General features: G+C 39.9%; 1 protein-coding gene across 9 annotated transcripts in view; it reads left to right on the forward strand.

The window, feature by feature from the left end:
* The window catches only part of raskol (Ras GTPase-activating protein raskol), a 214,866-nt gene that overhangs the window by 51,234 nt on the left and 139,797 nt on the right, over positions 1-23,835 (forward strand). For 3 of the 9 annotated variants that reach the window (XM_034326044.2, XM_034326046.2, XM_034326045.2), the window contains exons 1-2: positions 11,190-11,637; positions 20,220-20,599. The exons of 3 other annotated variants lie outside the window; for them this stretch is intronic. In XM_034326044.2, the coding sequence (XP_034181935.1) occupies positions 20,365-20,599 (235 nt within the window). In that variant the 5' untranslated portion in view covers positions 11,190-11,637; positions 20,220-20,364. Of the gene's footprint in view, positions 1-11,189; positions 11,638-20,219; positions 20,600-23,835 lie in introns of those variants that run through there. 3 more of the 9 variants (XM_034326049.2, XM_034326052.2, XM_034326055.2) reach the window with 1 other exon arrangement.

Here is a 23,835-nt window from a genome sequence, read left to right on the forward strand (position 1 = left end):
GCTTCATTAATTCCATTTGTAATAGCTTGTCGGCTAATAAGATCGTTCGTTTATCTCGAAGGAAACTCTGAATCACTTTTAGAATCGAATTAACTCGAGACACTGATTGATTTCTATTCAAGGATTAATTTTCAATTTGACCGGATCGAAAGGGAAAGTAATCTGCCGAGTAAGTTTATACTTATCCGTACTCTTGTTTTATTCTGTATGCAACTTTGAGTAACTTGATCGGTAACTTAGTTTGCGAACCGATCAATGGATCGAACGGTAGGTTCGTAAATGGTGAAACATTGCGTTTCCTCTAAGTGGTAAATTTACGTGGAAGAAAGGTCGAGAGGGTTTGGAAGGGGGGTAGAGGGTTAGGTTAGTCTGAAGCGGACGTATTGTTCAGAATTTCTAATAGGTAACCGTCTCGAGAGCCAACTTGCAGTAGACGGAAACGTCTACGAGTGTCTTAGACAGTCGCACACATAGATTCTCGAGATACATTTTACATGGGAAGGAAATTGCTGTTTACCAAAATGAACAGGGTTACGTAGTCGACAAAGAAAAAATGACAAAAGATACTTGAAACTTTGATTTAAATAAATAATTCCTCAACTTTGGTACTAATTATTCAAAGACCTAATACCGTAGCAGTGTTAGAACGAATGAATGACTACTGACAAACTAGAAATAAATGGAGGGAAGCTTAAATTTAGATGTAACTCACCCTGTCTTCGAGCCAGTGCCAGAGGGTACTAAGGAGTTCGTAAATAAACGTCACGTTCGTATTTCGAAGGGCGAACGCGATCCTGGAATATTTCCAGTTTCCAATGAAACTGGCGTACGTCAGAATTAAAGAATTTCCATCGATTTTGCCAAAATCACGAAGCTAAAGGGATCGCTGAAAAAAAGTGTCAAAACGATTCGATCATCGATAAAATATTAGGTATATAATGCATCGAAATCAAGTTATTTTTTCCATTGTGTATCCACATTTTCACCCCTTACGGTATCGACAAAAATACCGATGGATTGACTTGAACAGTCAGTTTGTACGCGATGGTCGGCTTTCTAGAGCATTCCTTGGTTCGTAGGAACGCAATGCTGTAGGGTGAAATGTACGATAGAAGGGAGTAGCTAGGGTAGTTCATCCCTTAGTCTTCTCCCCTATTATCATATGTCCAGGATATCATCAGCATCCGATAGGTTAGAACGGCAAGTGCAAGCTGACATTTTAATACCCATGGTGGCTAGGGGATTCCAGCGTCCTCCATACAATCCCACCCCCTGACGACCTGGATTTTTCATCGTCGTTGTCCCTCGTGATTAAAAGCGTGACGAGGTCCAAGCTAACCCAGCGCGTAGGTGGTTGCTTCACCATGCTAGCCGGCTCTTCCATTAACATCGATCCTCATCGAAGCGAATATCAAACGAGAGAGTTCATCGAAGCGTCGCCATTCGATAAACCGAGAACTTTCGATCCTTTTCTTCGCGATCGGCTCCCCCCTTTTTCTTCGACTTCGTTCGACCAATCCCTGTGATCGAAGTTTATTTTCGAAACCTTTTAACATTTCTCGACGAGTAAATCGTGGATCTTAGAAATTTAATATCTTATTGTTAGATATCGTTGGTATCGCATATTAGATACGCTTGAAGAATAATTATACTAATGATACATGGTTGCAATTCTTTTTTTCTCGTCTTACCCTTTTCGAAAACAAAGGGTTGATAGTGGTATATCGAAGCTAATGCCGGATCGATGAAGCAGAAATACACTTAAATAAGCTTGCTCTGGTTTCAACTCACCCTTGTACGATCCTTTTCACCCCTTCTGTTTACTGTCAGCGAACGATGCCTCTGCGAACGGTGCACTCAATCTCGCTCTCGTCTCTTCTACCGACTATCCCGCGTAAACGTATTTCAAGCTTGCGATTAAATATTCTCTCCTCTCTAACGCGGGAAATCAGCTTATCGCGTAAAAGCGTAAACAAAGTTTGCGCTGGAGAACAAGGATTGAGTGACTTGGAGTAAGCAGCTGCGTGGAACGTATTAGCTTGTGTAATTAATGAAAGTTGAAATTAATGCGTCAAGAAAATTGGAAAAAGAGCGATTAATGAAGGAAGCTGCTCTAACGTGAAACGTTAAATTAATGTATTTCGGAATTAACCAAGTATCGTTAGCTAACGAAGAAAAATATCGTTCGCTTTCTAATTGTGTTACTTAGAGAAATTTTTACTCATCTTCTTAAATATTTTCAATAGAATAATACATTCTGTTATAAAATGGTAAATATTCAAATGACCCGTTTATGGAATGTACGAAGACTTTCATAAGCGATCGCACGTTTTAAAGTTTCATTCAAGTGGAAGTTAAACAACGTTTTGAAAGAGCAGATCTCTAAGTTCGTCGGTAAATGATCATTTTATGCAACGGTCCGTGTATAAACGGATAATATTCTTTTCTGTTTCGCCGTCACGCATCGGTACGCGATTTTTATTCATCGATTCGAAAAGCCCTCACTGTTTTTGAGCGACGCTGTGAAATCCTATCGAGCCTCGACGGAAAATGGAAAACGGATGCCGTTTTCTCGTGGTCGAATGCGCGGTGAAAAAAAGAAAAAAATATGTTCATCGTGCACTGATTGTTCCTCGCGAGTGCCGGAACGAGAGTGATCGATTTAGAAAATATTTTTTCAAGATATACTTGATAACCATACGAATTGCTGTTCCTATCGAATCGTAGTAAAAAGAACTATTATATTAAAACTTTGATTCATTGCTTTTACTATTTGTTTCGAATACATTTAACGTTTTGTCTAGCGTCTTCTAACCGCGTAATTTATTCGTGCACTTAAATTAATTTAGATTACCGCTATTTTATAATTGAATTACCTTTCGAGTTACTCGCGCTTCCTTTTTAATTAATATATCTTTAATTAAAATGCAATTGCTACTTCTATGGTGCAGTAACAAGAGAAAGCATCATATTTTATTAATGTAATTAACTTAACAAGCCAGAGATACTGTTCAGGCGGTACATTTACGTTTTTCAGTTTAAATCTATGCGCACTTTTTAAACCGCGTTTTTCGTGCCATCTAGCGCGGAGCATTCGAAACGGCGGAACTTGGAATTACCTTTTTCTGTTAAATAAGCAGCTTTTAGGCTCTACAAACATATTTAACGCATTCTGTGATGACAATATTAGTTAATAAATGGCGTTATAATTATTTTGAAGCGCTAATATCGAAAATTGAAAAAATTGCCGCTCGCGGAGCACAAAACGCTATTGCCATCTAGCGGAAGCCGCCAGGAACTAATGGTACGAAATCGAATTTCGATTTTCTTATAAAATTTTTTAAAGCTTCAAGACATTTTGTAGCAATGATATATTTCAGATAGGGTCATTGAACAATATTTAATGCATCAAAAGTGATAAAAATGAAAGGAAGCACTCTGAAATGATTATTTTATCGATTACAGTTAACCAGTTCACCATTAGATGATGATGTTGTGTTGGTTTCCTGCTTTGTGGATTGCAGTTCTTTTCAATATTTTCGATATCAAGGCTTCAAGGGAAATGTAATGGCATTATTTATATTGTATTGGAGAAAATCTCTTAATTAATTAAAAAATTAATTACAGTACTGTTACTTTCCACCACTAGATGGCACTAGTAATATTGTTGCTAAATTGCGCGCTTATGTAAAATTAAAAATTACTTTTTTTGTCATTTTTAATCGTTACATTTTATAAAACATAGTATAAATATCGATTAAAATTCTCCCGAATAGAAGACACTGTTCAAATTAAAAAAATAACGTAAACGCACTGCTGATCATCAATTATTGCACTTTACAATTAAAAATACCATGATAGATTTCAATTTTCATTTGTTAAAATATCTCAACGATTCCTCGTCGAATATTCATAGACCTGCAACCGGGCAAATCAAATCTCTCGAATTTACAAGCATGAATATTTAATGAACAAACAATAACCAGCCACGCAATCAAACGGAGCGCAATATTTTCGTTTCCTTTGGAAAATTTTCGAATTCCTTGCATCGAAGTTGCAAGGAGAGCTCGGAGAGTAAGAAACGGAAAGCTTTGAAGCATTATCGACCCTGTCTCGCGAGCAGAAGCGACAACGCGAGCCGCTTTCCACGGGATTGAGGGGATGAAAAAGTTGGTCCAGGATGCATTTTCTCTATCTTAAACGATTCCGGGCTAAAGACCCGCGGCCCTTTCGAACTTCTTACGCCGACGTCGCACCCACGGCATTCAATAATTTCTTTCCTCCCTCGGCTGGCAAAGAGAACAGAGGAGAATAAAAACGATAGGGTGGCTCGCAGACGGTGGAAAGTTCCGAGAAAGATGCGAGCCAGTGGAAGAGTTCGCGAAAAGGGGAAGGAAAGAAACTCGAGGGAGGAAATTCTCAATTGCTATCCTCGCATCGACTTCCGTTGCCCACTCGTGTTCAAATTACCATAATTTCATTTTTTACAACGCGTTTGAGGGTTCAGATTTTTCCATGATACTTTCGATCACCTGTCCGCGAAAGCTTTCGAAATTCCACCGTCTGTTTGCTGAAAGGTGCCCGCGCCTCGTCGCGAAATTGCAACAGGGGCATCGATAAAAATCACAACTTTGAACGGCGAGAGGAGCAAGCAGAGCGAGAAACATTGGCGCGCCATATGTGCGGCGCCGGGCATAAACCCACTGACTCCGCGGCATGCTCTTCTTTTTATTTCCCTCGTCGAGTAACGGGTGACGGGAATAATAACGGCATACAGAGGTTTTCGAGGCCGACTGGACTAGAGTCGTGCCGTCCTTGTCCCCCGTTATACCAGCGAGTACACGTCTCGATCATTACCAATGATCCACGTTGCTTTTCCTTCGACGAACGGGCCTTGCAAGATTATTGCGCATTACGCTGGTAATCACCCACATGGGCCAATTAGAAGGACACGGGGAAAGTTTACGAGCGGTCGTATCCGCGAGAAGCATATTATTATAGTTGATTTAATTCACTCGGATACACGTGGATCTTAAAACCGACAGGTTTATTTCATCCTCTGTGTTTACAACTGATGGTGATTAAAATCAGCGAAGAATTTCTTTGCGTGTCCTTTTACTGTTGCGCGTGGGTGGTGCTGAAGGTTTTCAGAATCGTTGATGAAATAGTGTCTTGAAGTTGATTAAAGAAAAATAGTGGATTGTTCTTGATTAGAAATTGTAGTCTTACTTGCCTACTTTATAATTTATTTATTTTCATAAAGCATCGGGCTCGGTAGTTCAGTTAATGATGAAAAGAAACGAGAATATATTTCAATCTGATGCCACTTTGATACTGCTAGAAACGTTGGAATCTTCAGCATCGACTGCAGTTTGACATACAAAACGAGAGTTAGCCTCGATTGCGTACGACTATATCCATTTCCGTAATAACAGAGGAGAGGAGAGGTGAAACGAATCGGCGCATCCGTCTCTGATACAAATGGGTCAACCCTTCGCTTAAGCATTCTCGAAATACTTCTATGAATGAAATAAATACGTAACGCAGCGAAACGAAGATGCAAGAGCAATAGCGCAGTCATTTATTCGCTTCGTAGGCTGTGTAAACAGGGTTAACGATAGAATCGTAACGCGCCGTCAGTTGCATCCGCAATTAATGCACTCTCGTTTGGCATTACGAGAGCACGTACGTAGAAATTTTTTTTTCTTTCTTTCTTCGGAAGGTCGTCTTCGGCTTCGATGCGTTTATACTCTATTGAATTCTCTCGGATTGCTTTGTTTTGTCTAGAGAGATCATATTGAAAGTAAGCATACGCATTCTTTCTTCCGTGTCATTCAGACTTTTCCTTCTTATAACATTTGTCGATTTGTTATATAATTTAATTTCTTGACAAATCTGAGATACCTTTAGCCACTAATGGATAAATTTGGGTGTGGGTGATTTCTTTTTCAAAAAATTTGAATGCTTGCCGATCAAAGTATTTTAGTACAGTGGTACCTCGGTATACGACCTTAATTCGTTCCTGATGTTTGGACTTATACCGAATAGAATGTATATCAAACCAACCTTTCCCATAAGAAGTAATGTAAAAATGATTAATCCGTTCTCATGTAAAAAAAAACTCCTATTTATATTATACCTACATTAATGGGGTTGTAAAATAATTTAAACACTGTTTATGTCATGAACAGCACTTAAACGATTTCCTAGAAGATTATAAAAAATATTCACTAGTTTATTTAATATAATTAATTTGTAAAATATTCTAAATTAACAAACCAAATTGAATAAATTTTATTGCCTCCTGTTTTGCGGTTATAGTTTGTTATATGATATCCTTATTTGTATGATCAGTCAGTTAATAATACATGAATTCCGAATATAATTGATTATTAATTTAATTTTTTCTCTGAGATAATTATTTAAAAATGACGCAAAGTTCACAGAAAAAATTTGTCACGTTCAAACAGGACGTATTCCGAATTGGACGTATTCCAAAGTAGACGTATACCGAGGTACCACTGTAGTTTGGCTTATAATCGACTCATTCTACCATTTGAGGGTTGAAAACCGAGCTACGAATCCACCTGCCTACGAACCACCAAGAGAAAGTTGGAATCTCCTTTCGTGATTCGATAGGTATCGTTATGGGGATCGTGTTCTTTCACCGGTAGCCGCTCGCAACCGATGCTCCTTTCTCCATACATCAGTCGAGCAACACGTTTAGGCGTCCTTAAGAGCCGTTTTACAGGCCGCGTCTTGGCTCGTAAATTAATCGTGGCTCCGTACGAGCGTAAAATCGGTCGAACGGTTCCTCGATTCGAGGCGTGGAACCGCGAGCAGGGCCGCGATAAATTCGCTCTTTCTCCGTTCACGAGGAACCACCAACAGATTCCCGCGTTCCTCTTCGATCCTCCTTCTCAAGTACGGATGTTCACCGTTAGATTTATTCAAACTCGCGAATCCGCCGAGTGATTTGAAATGCCGACCAGCACTCTCTATTTTCCTCTTGGTCGCCTCGTTCTCCACTCCACTCCTTCTTCCTGCTTCATCTTCTCGACTCGACCGTTCCTTGTCAACGGATCTCCTTCGAGCTTGCATAGAATGATACACGAATGCTTTCATACACGTAAACTGGTTACAGTTATGCTTTCCTCGTGCCTGTTAAATTGCAAGCGAGTTTTCATTTTTTACGCAGTGGCATCGTTTCTTCATCTTTTTACGGAACTACCTTCTAAGTACTCGTTCGAATAGAAAAATTAATAATGAGGTACAATGCATCGAGTGAAGCCGGTTGCAGGAATGAAAGGATGAATTGTGAGTTCTTGAGGAAACTCACCAAGAGCATTGTCCTTATTCCGTGAATTGTAGGTACTCTCCGTTCTTCGTCTCGGCAAGTTCTCGATGTAGTCAACCTGTCGAAGTTTCAGCATTGTTCTGTCAGCCATCGATATTTTTCGCCCTGTTCGGGCCATGCTACCGCGGATAGCTCGATATCGCGTGCTGGACATCCGGTCAAACTTCGTGCCAGACACGTGCACGGAATAATATAGGTCATTCGACTCGCTCGTTGAATCCTGATCTTTTTTCTTTTCTGTTACGGTGTACCGTCCGTTCAGACGACTCCAGGATAGATTGGATAGTAAAGCACCAGGTGTCTGAATTGTACGAGAGAAAACTCTCAGGGAGGATTCTTTGTCGAATGAAAAATTTCAATAATTAATAATTCTGCTACATTTCTGCTAGAAAAATTGAGAGGTTCGTTATGGATAATGATAATGATTGACGTGAAATTTGTTATAGTTTCATTGTTTCCATAAAGCAATCGTGGCGCTCCTAGGCGGTTATTCTGCCTTTCAATTTCGGTTAACGAGGCAACTTTTATAAATTCTATTAGTATCCAAGCTGATCGGTAGTTCAGAGAAAGAGGAATGCGTCGCGATTGGCGAAATTTATGGTCGTCTGCCGTGATCCAGGATAATTTCGAACGAATTTGTACCCTGATGATACCCGTCGAGAAACATATTGTCGTAATAAGACACTTCTGCGAGTAATATATCCGACGTTTATAAGGTATTCGCGTTAAATAAATGGTAAGTACGGATTACGGGAAGTAATCATGTGTCGTTCAGGACGATCGACTACGTGATATGTAGTAGTTCCAGACTTCCGTTCTGCTATCGTGTATCATACTTTGGATTTCATAAAATTCTTTTCTCAATCATTAGCATCCTATCGTGTTTCATTTTCCACAAGTTTTTCCTCAGTCTTGCTTTCCTGCATAGATCAGCGATGGAAAGAAACGATATTTCTCAGAAATAGTTTAAAATTGAACAAATGGAATGGGAAAAGGGTGTAATAAATCTCTCTATTTTACACGAGTACGATCTAAATTTCACTGAGATGCTGTCCTACCTTCAAAGCAGTGGGTCAGTTGCCGTGTGCGAATGGGAACACGTACGGCAAGTAACGCGCGTGATCGTTTTACCATCCTCCGTTCACTAACGAACTGGCAAGAAAATCAGCAGAAAACCCGGTATAAACAACTTTCTGCCAAGAGGATGGCTTCGAACAGTGTCAACGATAAGTGTGCCTTCTGCTCGCTCTCTACATTGATATTCAACCTGATTCTACTTACCGATACTACTTACACCCGGACCTAGATACTTACTTTCCTGTATATTTATTCCATCTTACCACTCTCTTACACTCGATTTGGAAAAATTCGAATAGGTAACCCTGCTTTCTAAAAGGTACCATTCAAAACAAATTACAATCATACAATATGAATTTACCCAATTAGCAAAATTGAAAATTCCAAATGACATACCCAATTTTCGGGGAAATTTGCATAATTGCAGCTATGTAAACCAATTAAAATCATACAATATGCGTTTACCCAATGAGCAAAATTAAAAATTTCAAATGACATACCCAATTTTCGGGGAAATTTGCAAAATTGCAGCTATATAAACTAATTACAATCATATAATATGGGTTTACCTAATGAGCAAAATTAAAAATTCCAAATTACATACTCAATTTTCGGGGAAATTTGCAAAATTGCAGCTTTGTAAACCAATTACAATCATACAATATGGGTTTACCCAATGAGCAAAATTGAAAATTCCAAATTACATACTCAATTTTCGAGGAAATTTGCAAAATTGCAGCTATGTAAACCAATTACAATCATACAATATGCGTTTACCCAATGAGCAAAATTAAAAATTTCAAATGACAAACCGAATTTTCGGGGAAATTTGCAAAATTGCAGTTATGTAAATTTGAAATTATGCAGTTTATGGGCCTCATTCTTGGCATCTAAACCTGCCATGTAGCGGTGTTCAGTGTCAAAGCGTTCCAGAGTTTTCTTCAACATATCATTCGCTACCATTCCTCCAATCGAACATTCCATTCCGTTTCCTCAATCGTGTATAATAGTGTCTGGTAGCGTGTGCCGGATAGAGACGTCTACGTCTATCGACCACTCCTAACTTATATACAGTTAGCAGCGAACGTTGGTAAACCGGTCGTGAAAATAAAGCATTTGAAATTAGCCAGACGAGCGTGTTCTTCTTCCCGCGTACGAAAACAGACGATGAAGAAGAGAGAGAATCCCGGTGGGGACTTTGATGTCGAAAATAGCCAAAAATCCACGTCTCCGGGCGCGACTGTGCGTTCTTCTTCCCTTGGTCGTAGCCGCGGCTAGAAAACTAACGGTGCTCGATCGTTGAACTTGCTACGATGCGACGGTCGGGGGCCATTAACAGAGCCAAACGGAGTATGGGATTCATTGTCAGCTGGAGAACGATCATTCCGGTCCGCTAAAGGAACGCGACTAGTTGTTCTTCTGTCTCACAGACGGGAAACGTAACGATGCGATAAGATACGCGAATTTATCGAACCGCGAGTATTCAGAATTATCAACCACCATCCCCGACGACTTCCAGTTTTCTAGCTTTATCATGATCCTGAAGGAAAATAAGGAAAATAAGCGGAGACTAGGCGAATTACATGATTTGCAAGCACCGGAAAGTTGATCGCAGATGGATCTGACGGTAATTTGCATACTAGAACTAACTGGGTGGTATGGATTTCTTTCGAAAAAGGGATGCTAGAAAGTGGGCAATTCTGGAGCCGAAAGGAAAAGCAACATTCCTTCACGGTGTTAATGTAACCCTTTGCCAACGTATGGAAAGTCGGGCTCGACGTTGTATTTCATTCCTGTGGCTCGACGATGACGTTTTACGACCGTTTAGAAATACGTTAAATAATTTCAAAGAATATTTTCTTGTAACAGGTAATCGTGTGAATTGCATTCCTTTGGAGAAAGATCGCTTACGCGATGCCTTGTATGTTTTATTTAGTTTCGTTTCAAGCGTGTTGATACTGTACCGTGCTTATTTCGAGTGAGTTGCTTCGGAGCAAACAAAGTTTACTATTCTTCATCTCTCGCTTCCACTCGATACGGCGAGGAAAGTTTGTCATTAACCTCGAGCGTACCTCGCGCCATTTGTCACAGTGACATGTACTACAGCAGAGGAAAAGAGAAGCCGACGAGGAGATAGCACCGACTGTTTAATGATGAATAAAGTACATACCGAGTCCGTGTACTGAAAATTCGAGCACGCCATTGTCGAGTTGCGACTTCTAAACGGGACGCGAAATCCTCGCAAATTATGCTATTAAAATACCTTTTCATTTTGCGAAGATCTTCGAGTATTAACAATTCAAGTAGAATTTTGACTTTTAAAATATACAATATCGGACGTTTAAAATATACAATTCAGCTTTCAAATTAACTAAAAGTATCATCTCTCATGTAATACGAAATTAAAACAGAATTTATGATGTTTAAAATTATAATATTTAATAAAAAGTGATATTCGACAGAAGAGATGCTTTGGAGCATAGAATCCAGTCTCGCAACGTTAAAAAGAAAATACACGTTTTTAATATCGGAAAAAAGACCGTTTATCGGTAATTTTTATTTCTAAAAAAATGAAAGAATTTAATTTGCATCAATTTGACCAGCAAGAGAAAAGATTAGCAAAGGCATGGAAATATCAATAGCCCTGCGGCCGTCAATCGGTCGACGCACGTACTCCGGACCGGCTCGGTAGTTTTCGGCCGCGCTCGGTCGGATTCGACCGGCCATGCATTGCCCGCGTCCTTAGTTTGCGGCAAGCCATCACCGGGAGTGTATCGGTTTTCCGACGCGCTACGATCAGCGGGAAAATGTGACGATTTAAATAGATTCGCTTATTGCTATCTTAAAAATCTAAATACATATTCAAGATGGTTAATGAAAATTAACGAAATCGAACGCGAATTGTGGTGTATCGCGTATAATCGTGTCGTGTTCAGTGTCGTCGTGTGCGGTGTAGTGTAGAGTGCTTCGGGTGACGAACAGAATTAAAATTAAGAAACTTTTTAAACAATTTTTTAAACCGACGGACTCGTCGGGTTATGGCTCGGTGTACGTTGACCGTAGATGAAGAGTCCTCGGGTCGAATGTTTTTTGGGCGTTTATCTTGATCCTGCGACAGCGGAGGTGTAAAATAAAAAAGCGCAAGAATTTCTAGCCGGGGGTATCGGAGGCGTCGTTCGCGGCTCCGTAACGCTTCGTTAAAGGTAACTGTCAACCGATGAATTTCCTATCACGTGATCTTCCGAGGCATATCGAAACGATCGGATACCAGTTATTGTTTAAATCATTGTGACGTTTATTACTATAATCATAACTGATACAATATTCTGAATAGGGAATCGATGATAGAGTATCATAGAAGAGATTTGAACGATAAGTAGCGTTGCGTGTACAGCTTAGGCGATTAGCCGGTAAACCGTATTATTACGGTCCGAACTGTAATTAGCGTGCGTATTTGCAATTCGATGAATCGAAGTTCGTGTCTCTCTCGAGCGATCGATCGTGACGGTCATTTTAATAGATTTCAAAGTTGCACTGAAAAAGGAGCGATTTAAAACGCTCGACGAATTTCAATCGGACAGAAGTAAGAGAGCATCTGAATTTTGTCAAATTTTCAACTTTCAAGTTCGAAGTACAGATAACCCTTGCATATTAATGATTTTCATGTAACGATTATTAACCCTTGGATGGCGGACCACGAAGAGAGCCCCATTTTTCATTTAATTCTTCTGTATTTCATATTAGTTTCATTTTTTTAATTTTACACTGTTCAAGGCTTAATTGCAATTTCTGTCGAAGCTTTTCAAAATCGAATTTTTGCAGGAATTGTAATTTTGCAAAAATACAATTGACACCACTCTGGTGTCAACAGTCGTATGTAGCGTTAATGGAAACCATCGAGTACAGTTTAATTAATAGACTCTGCTTAGATACGAAAAGTCAGCCAACATTGCAAATGATGATAAAAGTCTCACTCTGTTACATAACTTGTCGTGAAGAAATATCATGCGATGAAAATTTGCATATTATCAAACGAAAGGTAATTAGGACACATTTGCTCGGAAGCAAAAACGACGATTGCTGCGTTTTACTTTGAAATTACTCGTCGTTTTAATAACTTTGAATATAAAATTACAGGAGTCAATGGTCTTACAAAATATGCAAAAAATATAAATTATGGGTGAAAATAACGCTGCATCCGTTCGTCGTATCAATCGCATAGCATTCGTTTTTTTAGGGTTAATAATTAATTAGTAAATCATTAATGAATTTCGAGCGTCAACGTTTTATTTTTGGGAATGGAATTTTAAATCTCGTATTTATTACTATTTGATATGGCATAAATGTTCATATTTGTGTCGTATTTTCGCAATTGAAAGTCGAATCACGAATTAATTTATCGATTCAACTTTGTTAACGAGCGACCACATGTATCCTATGGCTTTTTACACATACGATTTTCGTTCAACGCGCGTCAACGTGTTATGACCATCTCGTCTTTGCTAATGAACGTTTCAACGACCTAGAAGTAGGAAGTCCGCACACGTTTGTAAACAGAATAACTATCCCAGACATGCTGTTTACATTCATGGCATAGCTGGCTGGTCGGTACGATCAAGTTTTCATCGTAAGATCTGCATGTAAATAACGTTGTCGTTTACTTAAAGAAGATTAATACAAGCATGATAGAGTGGATAGGAAGCGTGGAATGAAATCGACGTGCCGCTATCTGCCGATTAAACGGATCTCACGAGATTCTGCATAATTAAATGAAACTAGCCGTGCTCGAATGACTACACACGTGGATCTTTAGACGTATGTTTCGTTTCATTTCCATACTTGCAGACCCTTTTCAAATTTATTAAACGTATCGATTAATCCGATGCTCTTTAACATCGCGTCTTTCACGTTAATATTTCAACCCTTAAATATTTAATTCGCAATATTTTTGAGGTAAACGAGGAATAAATTGATTCGAGATAATTGAAATTCGAAACGATGAAGGTTTCTCGTCATTTTTTCATTTTAACGATTTATTTAAATATATTAAATGCTCTTCATTTCAGCGAGAAATTGAGATTGAAATTATTTCAATCGAAATATGAATTAATAATGAAAATAGTAACGAATTAAAGGTACATAGAAAATTCGGAAATTTTGTGGTACACTTCGAAGCTCTAATTATTTAGGATAATAACCGAGACGGTTCATAGCGTTAATAATGAAATCAAAGAGTTAAGAAAATTTCGAAGCGAAAGGATCGCGTTCGTTAAGCGTATTACAAGTTAGTGAAAAATACTTTGGCTGGTGATTACAAGATGGTAGTAAGGATGGTCGGCGCGGATCGTCGCTGCTAGGAAACGAAAGTTTACGACCGTGAAAAAAAGTTTGGTTGCTAGTAATGGGTTTTCAAGGTAAGACAGATCGTAATAAGCTCCCTCGAAGCTCCGGGCGCTGGTCGTGGCTGTGTAAGATCGATGTTGCAAGAAACCCACGAGGTCTCTTCGTGTTATGATTGTTAAGGTTTTATTCAGCCGTTATTGCATCGGTCGTTAGCGACTCCTCTATTTCATTCCTGGCCTCGTAGTTACGATTTCGAATTCTTGTTTTCCATCGTTGGCCCGAGCTGCCAGCTCGTGAACGATACTCTTTTCCCTTCTTCGAAGGGGAAGAAAATTGACGAAATGGAGAGGAAAGTTGGCGAAGAACCGTTTACTCTTCGCTCTGGAAAACCTTTGGGAGGTATCAATAATTTATAAGGCTGGCCTCTTGGAAATTCACGAAAGCTTCGAGTTCCTGGTACTAGCAACGAGCAAAAGGACACCTTTGCTACTCCACGACCTTGCATTCGTTCGAGGATAATTTTACATTCGTTTTGCACCCTCGTGCCATCAAATATCTCATTCTTAAACAACTAAAGATCCTATCGAAAATTTCAAAGGATCATTCGAATCGTATTTGTATTCGAGTAATATTTATCTTTTATTTAAAGAAGAATTTATTTCCAAAATTATAAACCACTTCCTTAATGATCCCATTAATCAGTACCCAAAATTTACTAACGAGTCCTTTGACCCCTGCTCCCATTGCTGTATACCTTTCAGCAGGTACGAACCGTTTCGAGAGGAAACCACGAGGTCTGCCGGTGAAATTCGCTCGGAGAGATAAGTCTAGGTGTTTTAGAACATCCGAGGACAGATTACACGGTTGCTAGGCAGCTTGCGGTGTTCATCCTGACGAACCTCTGGCCCCCTCCGTGTTTCTGTTTAGTTTCGATTCTGTAACACGGTAAAGCGTTATTAGGAAGGCAATAGCCTAACTGTTCGGTCGGATATATCGTTTGGAAAGGCATCGTACAAATCGGGAAAGTATTTGCCATAGCGGCAGTCGGTTGTTCGGTAATTGTGCTGTTCTACTTCAAAGAGTTAACCCGCGTCGAGTTAGTTAAGATATCGCTGGTTTATGGTTACTGTACTTATGCAACTTTCTACCTGTTGGAGTAAAACGTACTCGCATTGCGTAACCAATCGGCCGGGGTTAATTTGATCGAAGAAATTGATCGAACAAACAGTACATTTGAATAGTCGTGTTGCTTTGTACATTGTGCTTTGATGTTAGATTATATTGTCACGTTGTGTTACGAAATCAAACGTGAAATTGAATTCATATCGAATGTTTGTTTGGCGATGCAAATGGTTTCTTTTTCGAATTTTCTTACCGAAGATACCAAAAGTTTGGAAAGAACAGTATTGATTTTGTGCGTTTCGAAAGTGTGATTCCCATCGTCACTCGGTTGAGAAAAGTGGACTTTTTCAACCTCTTAAGTGGAAATAACGGGACGTAAATGTAGTAGGCTTTTCTACTGTCAAACATTAGACAAATATTGTTCCGGAGATCTTTTCAGTGAGGACCGTTATAGTACATATTATCACGTATCATACCGTGAGAACGGTGAATGTTAACCCTTTGAGAAGAGAAGACTGGTGGCTCAGGGTAATTATGGGTTAATATCTGAAATTTTAAAAGGAACGTATTTCCCAGTGAATTATGGCGAAAGTGTTTTAATTCGTGGGTAAAGGATGAGAATTTTGGCACGAACGAAGGGATATTGAGGATACGGTAGCCGTCTTTGGCAAACAAATTGCTCGATTTTGTCCAACTTCCCTTTTGACAAATCTGCCTTGTATCGTTGATTTAAGGAAGCATTTTCTGTCGAGCTCGCCAGAAGGCGGCTTCCCTCTCAGCTGATTCGATCTTCTTTCTGGTTTCTACTTCTCGTTCGTCGTTTTTTCATCCTCCTCTCTGCTTCTTCTCGCTCGCGTAGCGCCGCATAAAATCGCCGCTGTTACTTTTCTCCTCGGGCCATAGTTCGCATAACCGACTTACACAGCCAACAAACGCGCTGGTGAACGTTTCTGGCGAATTTAAATTAGCATTAATTGCCATCGTCCAGAAGCAATTAGGTAACCCGAGTCAGATTTGCTTCCGTGTTTCTTTTGCCCCTCCGTCAAGTGTCACCCCTTTTTGCGTTTCAAAGCACAGACCAGATTGTATAGTAAGATTTTTATTTGATTTCGAAAACATTAACGGGGTCATTTTTGTCAGAGTTTAAGATTCGAGTTGATACACGACAAGCTCGATTTTCCGACTGCAAGACTTTCTACGTTTTGAAATCCCCCCCACCCACCCACAACGCAACGATCTAATATTTAATTTCTGCTTAATCGGTGAAAAAATATCGCTAACCAGCTGAATTCAGCGCATTCATCGAAACATTCGATTTCCATTTCCTGATCCAAACCCTTCACCCATAAAATTAAGCGAAAGATATGGTCGATCGATAAGGAGTTAAGTAGTCGGCGCAGTGTAATCGTAATTATCTGTGATATGGATCTGAATGTTATCGAAAGCAGCGTACGATCAACACGATCGACTCTGTTAACCATATGGAAAGTACAAGGAGTCGAGGAAAATAACATTCTCCTACGTACGTTTTCCTCTGCCGCGTATTTCTTATCTGGCCGGTGGGGTAACGCGGGTAAGGATATCCCAGGGCGCGTAATAGTGAATTTGAATGGTGGTTAGCGACCGCCGCCGCTCGTAAATCTGCCATCGGGGCAAAAAATCGCGGGAATGTGATGTTCCGCGGGTCGAGCACTTGCAGGCTCGTTATCAGGACGAGTGCACCTGGTATCCTTGTTTCTACCGCGGATTCCCAGGAGGCCTTCATCCGATGTTTACGAGGGATCGCGGTTGTCGTAAGTAGGCACTTGGGCCTCCCTCTTCGGCTCCGTCTGGCTCTCGCCATAAGTAGGCAGTAGGTAAGGTTCTCATGGTAGCCGGAACAGATCCTCTCGAGATCCTTTACCGCAGGCTTAAGGTCGGCCACGTACACGCTTCCGTTTCGTCTGCCCTCTCCGACAAATGTCAAAGTTCATTCATGAAGGCTTGCCTCTCCTCTCCTCTCTGTACGTACAGATTTCTTTCTTACCGGAGCCCGATTTTACCGAAGGATTTTCTACACGTCGAACCGTCCGCCGTGGCAGCTCGCGGTAGGTGGTCTATTACACCTTGCGTAGCACCTGCTGCGCGATCCGTCGATCGCGATCATCGTAGAGATTCGAGCGGAAAGCATAGCCGGGTATCTAGATCTTCCGAAGATACGCGGACTTTCGCGTAATAAGTGATTTATGGATATTATCGTCGCGTCGGCTGGTTCGATCTTTTCTTTTTTTTTCCAACTACATTTCGAAGGGAGTGAATTTAGTGAGAATATTTCAGGTTTATAAGTGTATTAAAATTGTAAGTGCACCGGGAAAATTGATAATCAAATGGTTCGTTTAATACTTTCCTGCGATGTGTACCTTCTTGCTTACCCAAGCATTGAAATCGCTATTAACTCCAAACGATCTCTTCGTTCTAATTCGCATTAGGAGATGTTCGCGTTAGTTCTTTTGTAATGTATGCCTGTAAAACACGAGTAGATAATTGATCAGAAGAATTTATTTAATTGAAACAGCAGGAAATATGTCTATAGCAAATAACGTATAGTCTTATAAAACCGATAGACATCAATATGATAAAGAAATATTTTTCTCTTTTCAATAGCGATAATTATCGATCGCTGCTTTCTAAAATATTTCAAACAACCCTCGAAGTTGGGGTTGCGTTCTAATAAATCATTCGAATTTATCCAACGATTTTCCTCGCGCGATTCGCGATTCAATGATAAATTATCTCAGTATGAGAATAAATTTCCGGGCGTGACAATTGGCGTTGAATAAAATTAGGGTAAACGCGATGTTGCCGCGTTAAATAGCAAATTACGCGGCCGTTCTTCTTGGAGGATCGTTCGAAATTTCAGCGTGAAACAGCCGTGCGTGTTGGCGGACAATCTTTTTTCCCATAGGATCGTTGATCGTTCTTTTTTGATGGTGGTCGTCGGCTGGAAAAGGCGAGGAAAGAGGTGGGGAACGGAAAGAGGGCAACGAATTCTACTCCGTAGTCACGAAACGATTACAGGTTCGCTCGCCAACATCGAACTTCGATGCGAACGACCTCCGGCAAACCGTGCTTTTCCTTTTCCTCTGACTTTTTTCTTTTCCTTTTTTTTCTCTGTCGACCACGCACACGTTCCTTCGACATTCGTGAAACCAGTTCACGTGTCGTGATCTCTCCGCCGATCTCCGGGAAGCGCGATCTCGATCTCTGCACGCGTTCCCGCACACGAGTCTAATTGTTTTCCTTGATCGATTCGTTAATGATCATCAGAGGTGATCGAATCTCATCTGAATTCGTCAGATTAATTCAGTTTAATCACCTATATTCTTGATCATTCTCAACACTTTTCAATTCCATGTTCCTCTTATTTATAAAAATGAATCATTTAGAAATCTTAATAACAATCATGAAGTCTTTATGCAGTTATTTTCTTCAAATTGTAGCCTTTAAATGGATGTATCATAAGTGTTATTTTATGATACTTTTATGTCATGAAATTGTATCGGAATTTCTATGTTTGAAAATCACTCATTTAATGGCCGCTAAATTAACAATTTTCATTTATTGCAGTTAAATTTAGGCAATTTCAATAAAATTGCAGAAATATAAAATTGAAGTATTTCTAGGAGAGCGTCGCTTAAATTTTCCATGTTTCGATGACACAATATCGATCCCAGGCAAATATATGATAATAGATTTTCATGGCGCGAAGTTTGTTCGGTATGCGGTGTTCCTGGTGCGCCGTTATCCTTTTTCAATAAAACTGGTTTTTTTCGCGTTTGCATCCGCAACAGCAGGCCCGGGTGGTACAGGAAGCGGTACCTGTAAATACGTGTAAATAATTTATCGACATAAGAGCACACCGCTCCGCGATATATCTCGTTCACTGGCACCGCGTAATTAATGTCTTCTTGCAAGTTCACGTTGCGTTAACTTACCAGAGGAGAGTGAATCTTTGTATTAAGACAGTTAATGCACGACCACATGCAGTTTGTTTTAAAGGACTTTGACGTTTCAGAGTTATGCGTGTTTTAACCCTTTACTCATCCTATCTCTAGTTGAAACTTTATTTCGTTCCGTTCGTTGGACTCGTATCGTGTGAAGATTAATCTGCTAAACAAATTACTTCATTAGACTGGAATTGAAAATGATTAAAAATGGGTTCGATCCTGATACGAGATATAATTTCAAATTTTTATTTAATTTCTAGACAATGCAATCGCGGATCTTTAATCTAACATACAATTTAGAATTTGTATTTAAATTTTTTATTATTTTCCAAGTATCAGAAAATAAGTGCTTGAGTTAATTAAATTGCTATCTCTAAAAATGATATATAACACATCGAAGAAATGGAAAGCGTTCATTTTGACCTGAACTAAAATCCTCAACGGTGTCCCGCGAGGCGTTTTAATAATTACTGCAATTACTCGTTAGAGCAGATCGCAAATTAAGATATGAAAGTTGTTTGGATTAGAAAATCGTTGTGTCGTTGGAAGAATTTTCGTAACGTATCCGGTGAAAGACATTATGCAGACACTTTCATTCGAAGGTGTTTTGTGTTGCAAACGTTTTCTAATACCCTCTCTCTTAATTTCTTTGTACGTTTAATCGAACGTTTTGTTCTGCTTAGGTTGTTCGTTTAATAATCTTTCACGCGCGCAAACTTTCGAATGAACTTTTCTTGTATGAAAAATGCCGAGTTTCGAAAATCTCTCGTCTTACTTCTAACCACCTTCTTATTTCACGAGTTTCTACATTTATATTCACTTTGATCGATCGCGTTTTCGAATAGAAAGAACTTTGATTCCTGTCGACGAGGGTTCTCAGTCGGTGTTGGATAGGTCATAACTCTCGTTGACGTGTCGCGCGAGGGATGGGCAGGGAACAAGCAATTAATTACAAGCTCGCTTAATTAAAGAGGGTCTTCGCGTTTCAGGCACGAGACAGATCCACTTTCAGAGGGCTTGTGCCATCGCGAGTACGCTTCCTTTCTCGCGTATCCTCAACTTCAACGATCTTTCCCATAATTTTCTGAAAAGCAACTTGTTTCTCGCGAAATTGATCGACGATTTATCGATATAATAGATGCACGGTCACAGGCTGCTACGTTATTGGGCCGGTAATTATCCCGGCTCGCAGACGATTCACGAAAGTAATTAAAGCTTTTTCAGTGCCGTTAACTATGCCATGAAAATAACAGGGAGTCTCGATATGCCTCGGTTCACTTTCGACGCGGTTGAACCGCGTGTCTCACGAGACCGTGTGTCCAATGTGTTTTCAGTGTCCGCATCGAAAGCAGCTCGAAAACGACGCTTCACGATGAAACGAAGAAATCAGTGAAGTTTCAGTGCGCATCTTCTTCTTCTTTATTTTTTTTTTTTAATTCGTTTTTGCGACCAGTATCGAGGGAAAACGATCCTTCGAAAATGGCATTGACACCGTCGCGATGCCGCGGTGGCGGCGGTGAAAATCTGTCGGAAGATATCACGAACGAGGACGAGGTGGCAAACGTCGGTAATTTCGAGCCTTTGAGCGACTCCTGCGGCGAGAGCGACATGGAGGGACTCGATCTCTCTCTGTTCGAGCCCCAGGTTGACACCGCTTCCTGGTGCGACTCCCGGATTCACGCCGGCACTCTTCATATCCTGGTCCATTACTGCGGTAAGCTCTGATATTTTTCACGCGAGACTTGTTTCTCTGAAACCTTTCCTTCGCGGATTAACAGTCACCGCGATTGTGATCCTTTGGTTGCTTTTCTTTTGCTTTTATTAATTTTCTTCTTTTTTTTGGAAAAATATTTTGCAAGGGTCATCGATGGCCCACGATGCTAAGGCATACCTTTAGCGAATTGTAAACGAAAAAGTAGTATTTTATTTAAGTTGAATAATTTTTAATTTGGAAAGAAATTTATAGCAGAATATTGTCTTTTTTTTGTTTCGCGAAGAATTGATTTTCTCACGTTAGTTGCATTCGACGCGATGGAATTCTTCGAGGGAAAATTGATTTTCCCGCGTCAAAAGCATTTGATATGCAGATGAGACCGGGGAAAGAATTTTCTTTTAGGAGGAAATTGATTTTAGCGAGTTGAGAGCATTTGATAAGTAGAATTTTTCAAGGGGATATTGATTTTCCCTGTCAAAGGAACTTGATCGTTGCGTGCTACTTGCTCTCCTTTTTCTCTACTGAAAAATTTCATTTTACCATTCTCATAAGTAGGAGAAAATTAGGAGAAAATTTACATTTGAATATCAAACGTATAAACACGAATACCAAAACCATCATTTTTCCATTCTTTTGTGAAATTTCTTTTAGAATTTTCTGTAGATTACTTTTTAGTAGAAAATCGTTATTTGAATACCGAAATGATCTCTCCGTCCTATTAACATCGACGCGAGACTACCGTGACGTTTTTCACGTAAATAGAAGAGCAGGGTCGCGATATCTTGGCGCCAGGGGCGCAGAGTTTCGCCGTCTTTCGGGCTCACCTGTGAAGTTCACCTCGTCATCTGCACTTGCAGCATTATTCTTGAACCCCGGGCCAATCGGCATTAACATACAATGCCGGCCGATACGCTCGCACACGAATATCCACAGCCGTGATTTAACGGCGCGAAATTAATCTCTCGCGTTAAATGAAAAGCCAAAGAGGTCTGCGGCTTGCGTGTATCGTCCACGCGCGACTGCGTGGGTGCGCGAACTCAGGAGGGAGAGATGGGCGCAGCGTAGGGTCCGTGGCTGGAAACGCATCGAGAAGATGGGATGCCAGAGATACGGCAGGGACTGGGATATATATACATATATTTTTTTCTTTTTTCGGGGTTATGTAACGAGGGTATCGAGGATGCGTGAGCGAGATTGGAGTGCGGGAAAAGCTTGATGCCGCCGGTGGTTGGGAAAAATTGTTCGCGTCAGCTGGAAATGTTCTGGAGGCTAGAAACTGCTACGGCAAATTGCGAATATTCGTGTAAATATACGGGCAGAGGCCATATTTAATAATTACTCGAAAAAATGAAAATCATTAGGAAAACATTTCGCTAACGGATAAGTTTCCGAATGGTCCCACCAAAATTGAGAACTCAGATTCGGTATATAACATAAATTGACTACCAGAAATCGATTGAAATTGGTTTCAGAGCTGGATGTCTTACCGTTTTTGAGATATCGTGGTAAGAAATTTTTGTACAATTTTGGGACTACGTATGCGCTATTCGATACTGCGCATACACAGAACCTAACCTAATCTAACCTAACCTTATCAGGATATCTCGGAAACGGTAAGACATCCAGCTCTGAAGCCAACTTTAATCGGTTTCTTGTAGTCAATTTAGGTTATAACCTAATATATACCGAACCTGAGTTCTCAATTTTGGTGGGGGCATTCGGAAACACCTCCACGCTAACTACTAAATTTTGGAATTATACAATTTAAGAGAGAATTTTTCTTAATTATTTTTCTTTTATAACTAAAAGCGTAATATCGTCCTGGTTAATTAATTGAAATGATGCAAAACGAATGAGAATTTATGAGATTAAATCAGCGTATCGCCTGGAGAACATCCCGTGCAAGAGTGTCACGAGGTTGGGATTCCGGTATGACAAGATAATTTTCCTCGTATTACCGATAGATCTTACTAGCGATAGATACAATTTGACCGGTGGCGAGAAACGGATGCTCCCGAGACTCGCGCTTGCACGTTCCGCGATCGAACGAAGAAGAAAAGCTGATCGATTCGCAGTGAGGACCAATTAAATCGTGATTCAGCGCGAATGTACGCCGCCAGATATAATCTGCATCCGTAGCAATAAATCGATGCGAGTAAACGAGTCGGTTCCTTTCTATCCTGTTCTCCTTTTTCCTACCTGTTTACTCGCCAGAGGATTCTCTTTTACAAGCTTGTGTGCAATCTCTTTCATGTACGAACGGGTAATCGGTGAAAGAGAAGTATGGACGGGTCAGTCGAATTTCATTTTCTTGGTAAACATATCAATTAAAGTCGTTCCTTGCTCTGAAAGAATATTTTCTTCCCTTTAATCTAATCATTCAAACGCTTCGGTAACAATTATCGTGCGTGACATTTCAAAACTTCCAACTCCGTCCTGTTTAATTGAAGATTGATCACGCGCATGGTTGATCTTCGACCCCGCTCGATCGTTAACCATAAAATTCTTTATAAATTGCTCTCTTTCTCTCTGCAGGCATGCGACATTTTATCCTGAGGCCACGTGATTTCATTGGAATTAAATGGTACCCCTCGTACCGGTCTCCTTCTTTACGAAAATCACGGTCAGAATAAAATAGAATGGGATTAGAAAAGCAAGTGTCGACCAATTCGATGGATGTAAAACAGAAGGAAAGAGAGGTGACATAAAGAGTTCCTCGTTATAAGTCCAGCTTTCCATCGAAAGGGTCGACGTCGAGCTCAGTCGTGCGGGTAATTAAAAACGTCAGTGCGATAATTATAGCCGCATTTCTACTGTCGAGTGATCGTGATTCGTCTTGGCGAATGGAAAGAACCGAGATGAATTGTCCGTTGACCGGGTGTCTGCGAAATATAATTTGGCGAAGCTTTGTGTGGAACCTTGAAACACAATTGATTTCGATGAAGCTTTGTGCAAAACTTAACTTAATATTAGGAATTAGAAATTTTTATTTTCAAGCTTGTATTCTTTGGTATAACTAGGATCTTTATTAAGATGTTAGATTTATTATTTAGATTATTAATTAGACTAGAATGTTAGATTTATTATTTAGATTATTAATTAGACTAGAATGTTAGATTTATTATTTAGATTATTATTTAGATTAGAATGTTAGATTTCTTGTTTAGATTATTATTTAGATTAGAATGTTAGATTTCTTATTTAAATTTATTATTTAGATTTATTATTTAGATTAG

The sequence above is a fragment of the Osmia lignaria genome, chromosome 3 (genome assembly GCF_051020975.1).
Source record: "Osmia lignaria lignaria isolate PbOS001 chromosome 3, iyOsmLign1, whole genome shotgun sequence".
In the NCBI taxonomy this organism is placed as follows: domain Eukaryota; kingdom Metazoa; phylum Arthropoda; class Insecta; order Hymenoptera; family Megachilidae; genus Osmia; species Osmia lignaria.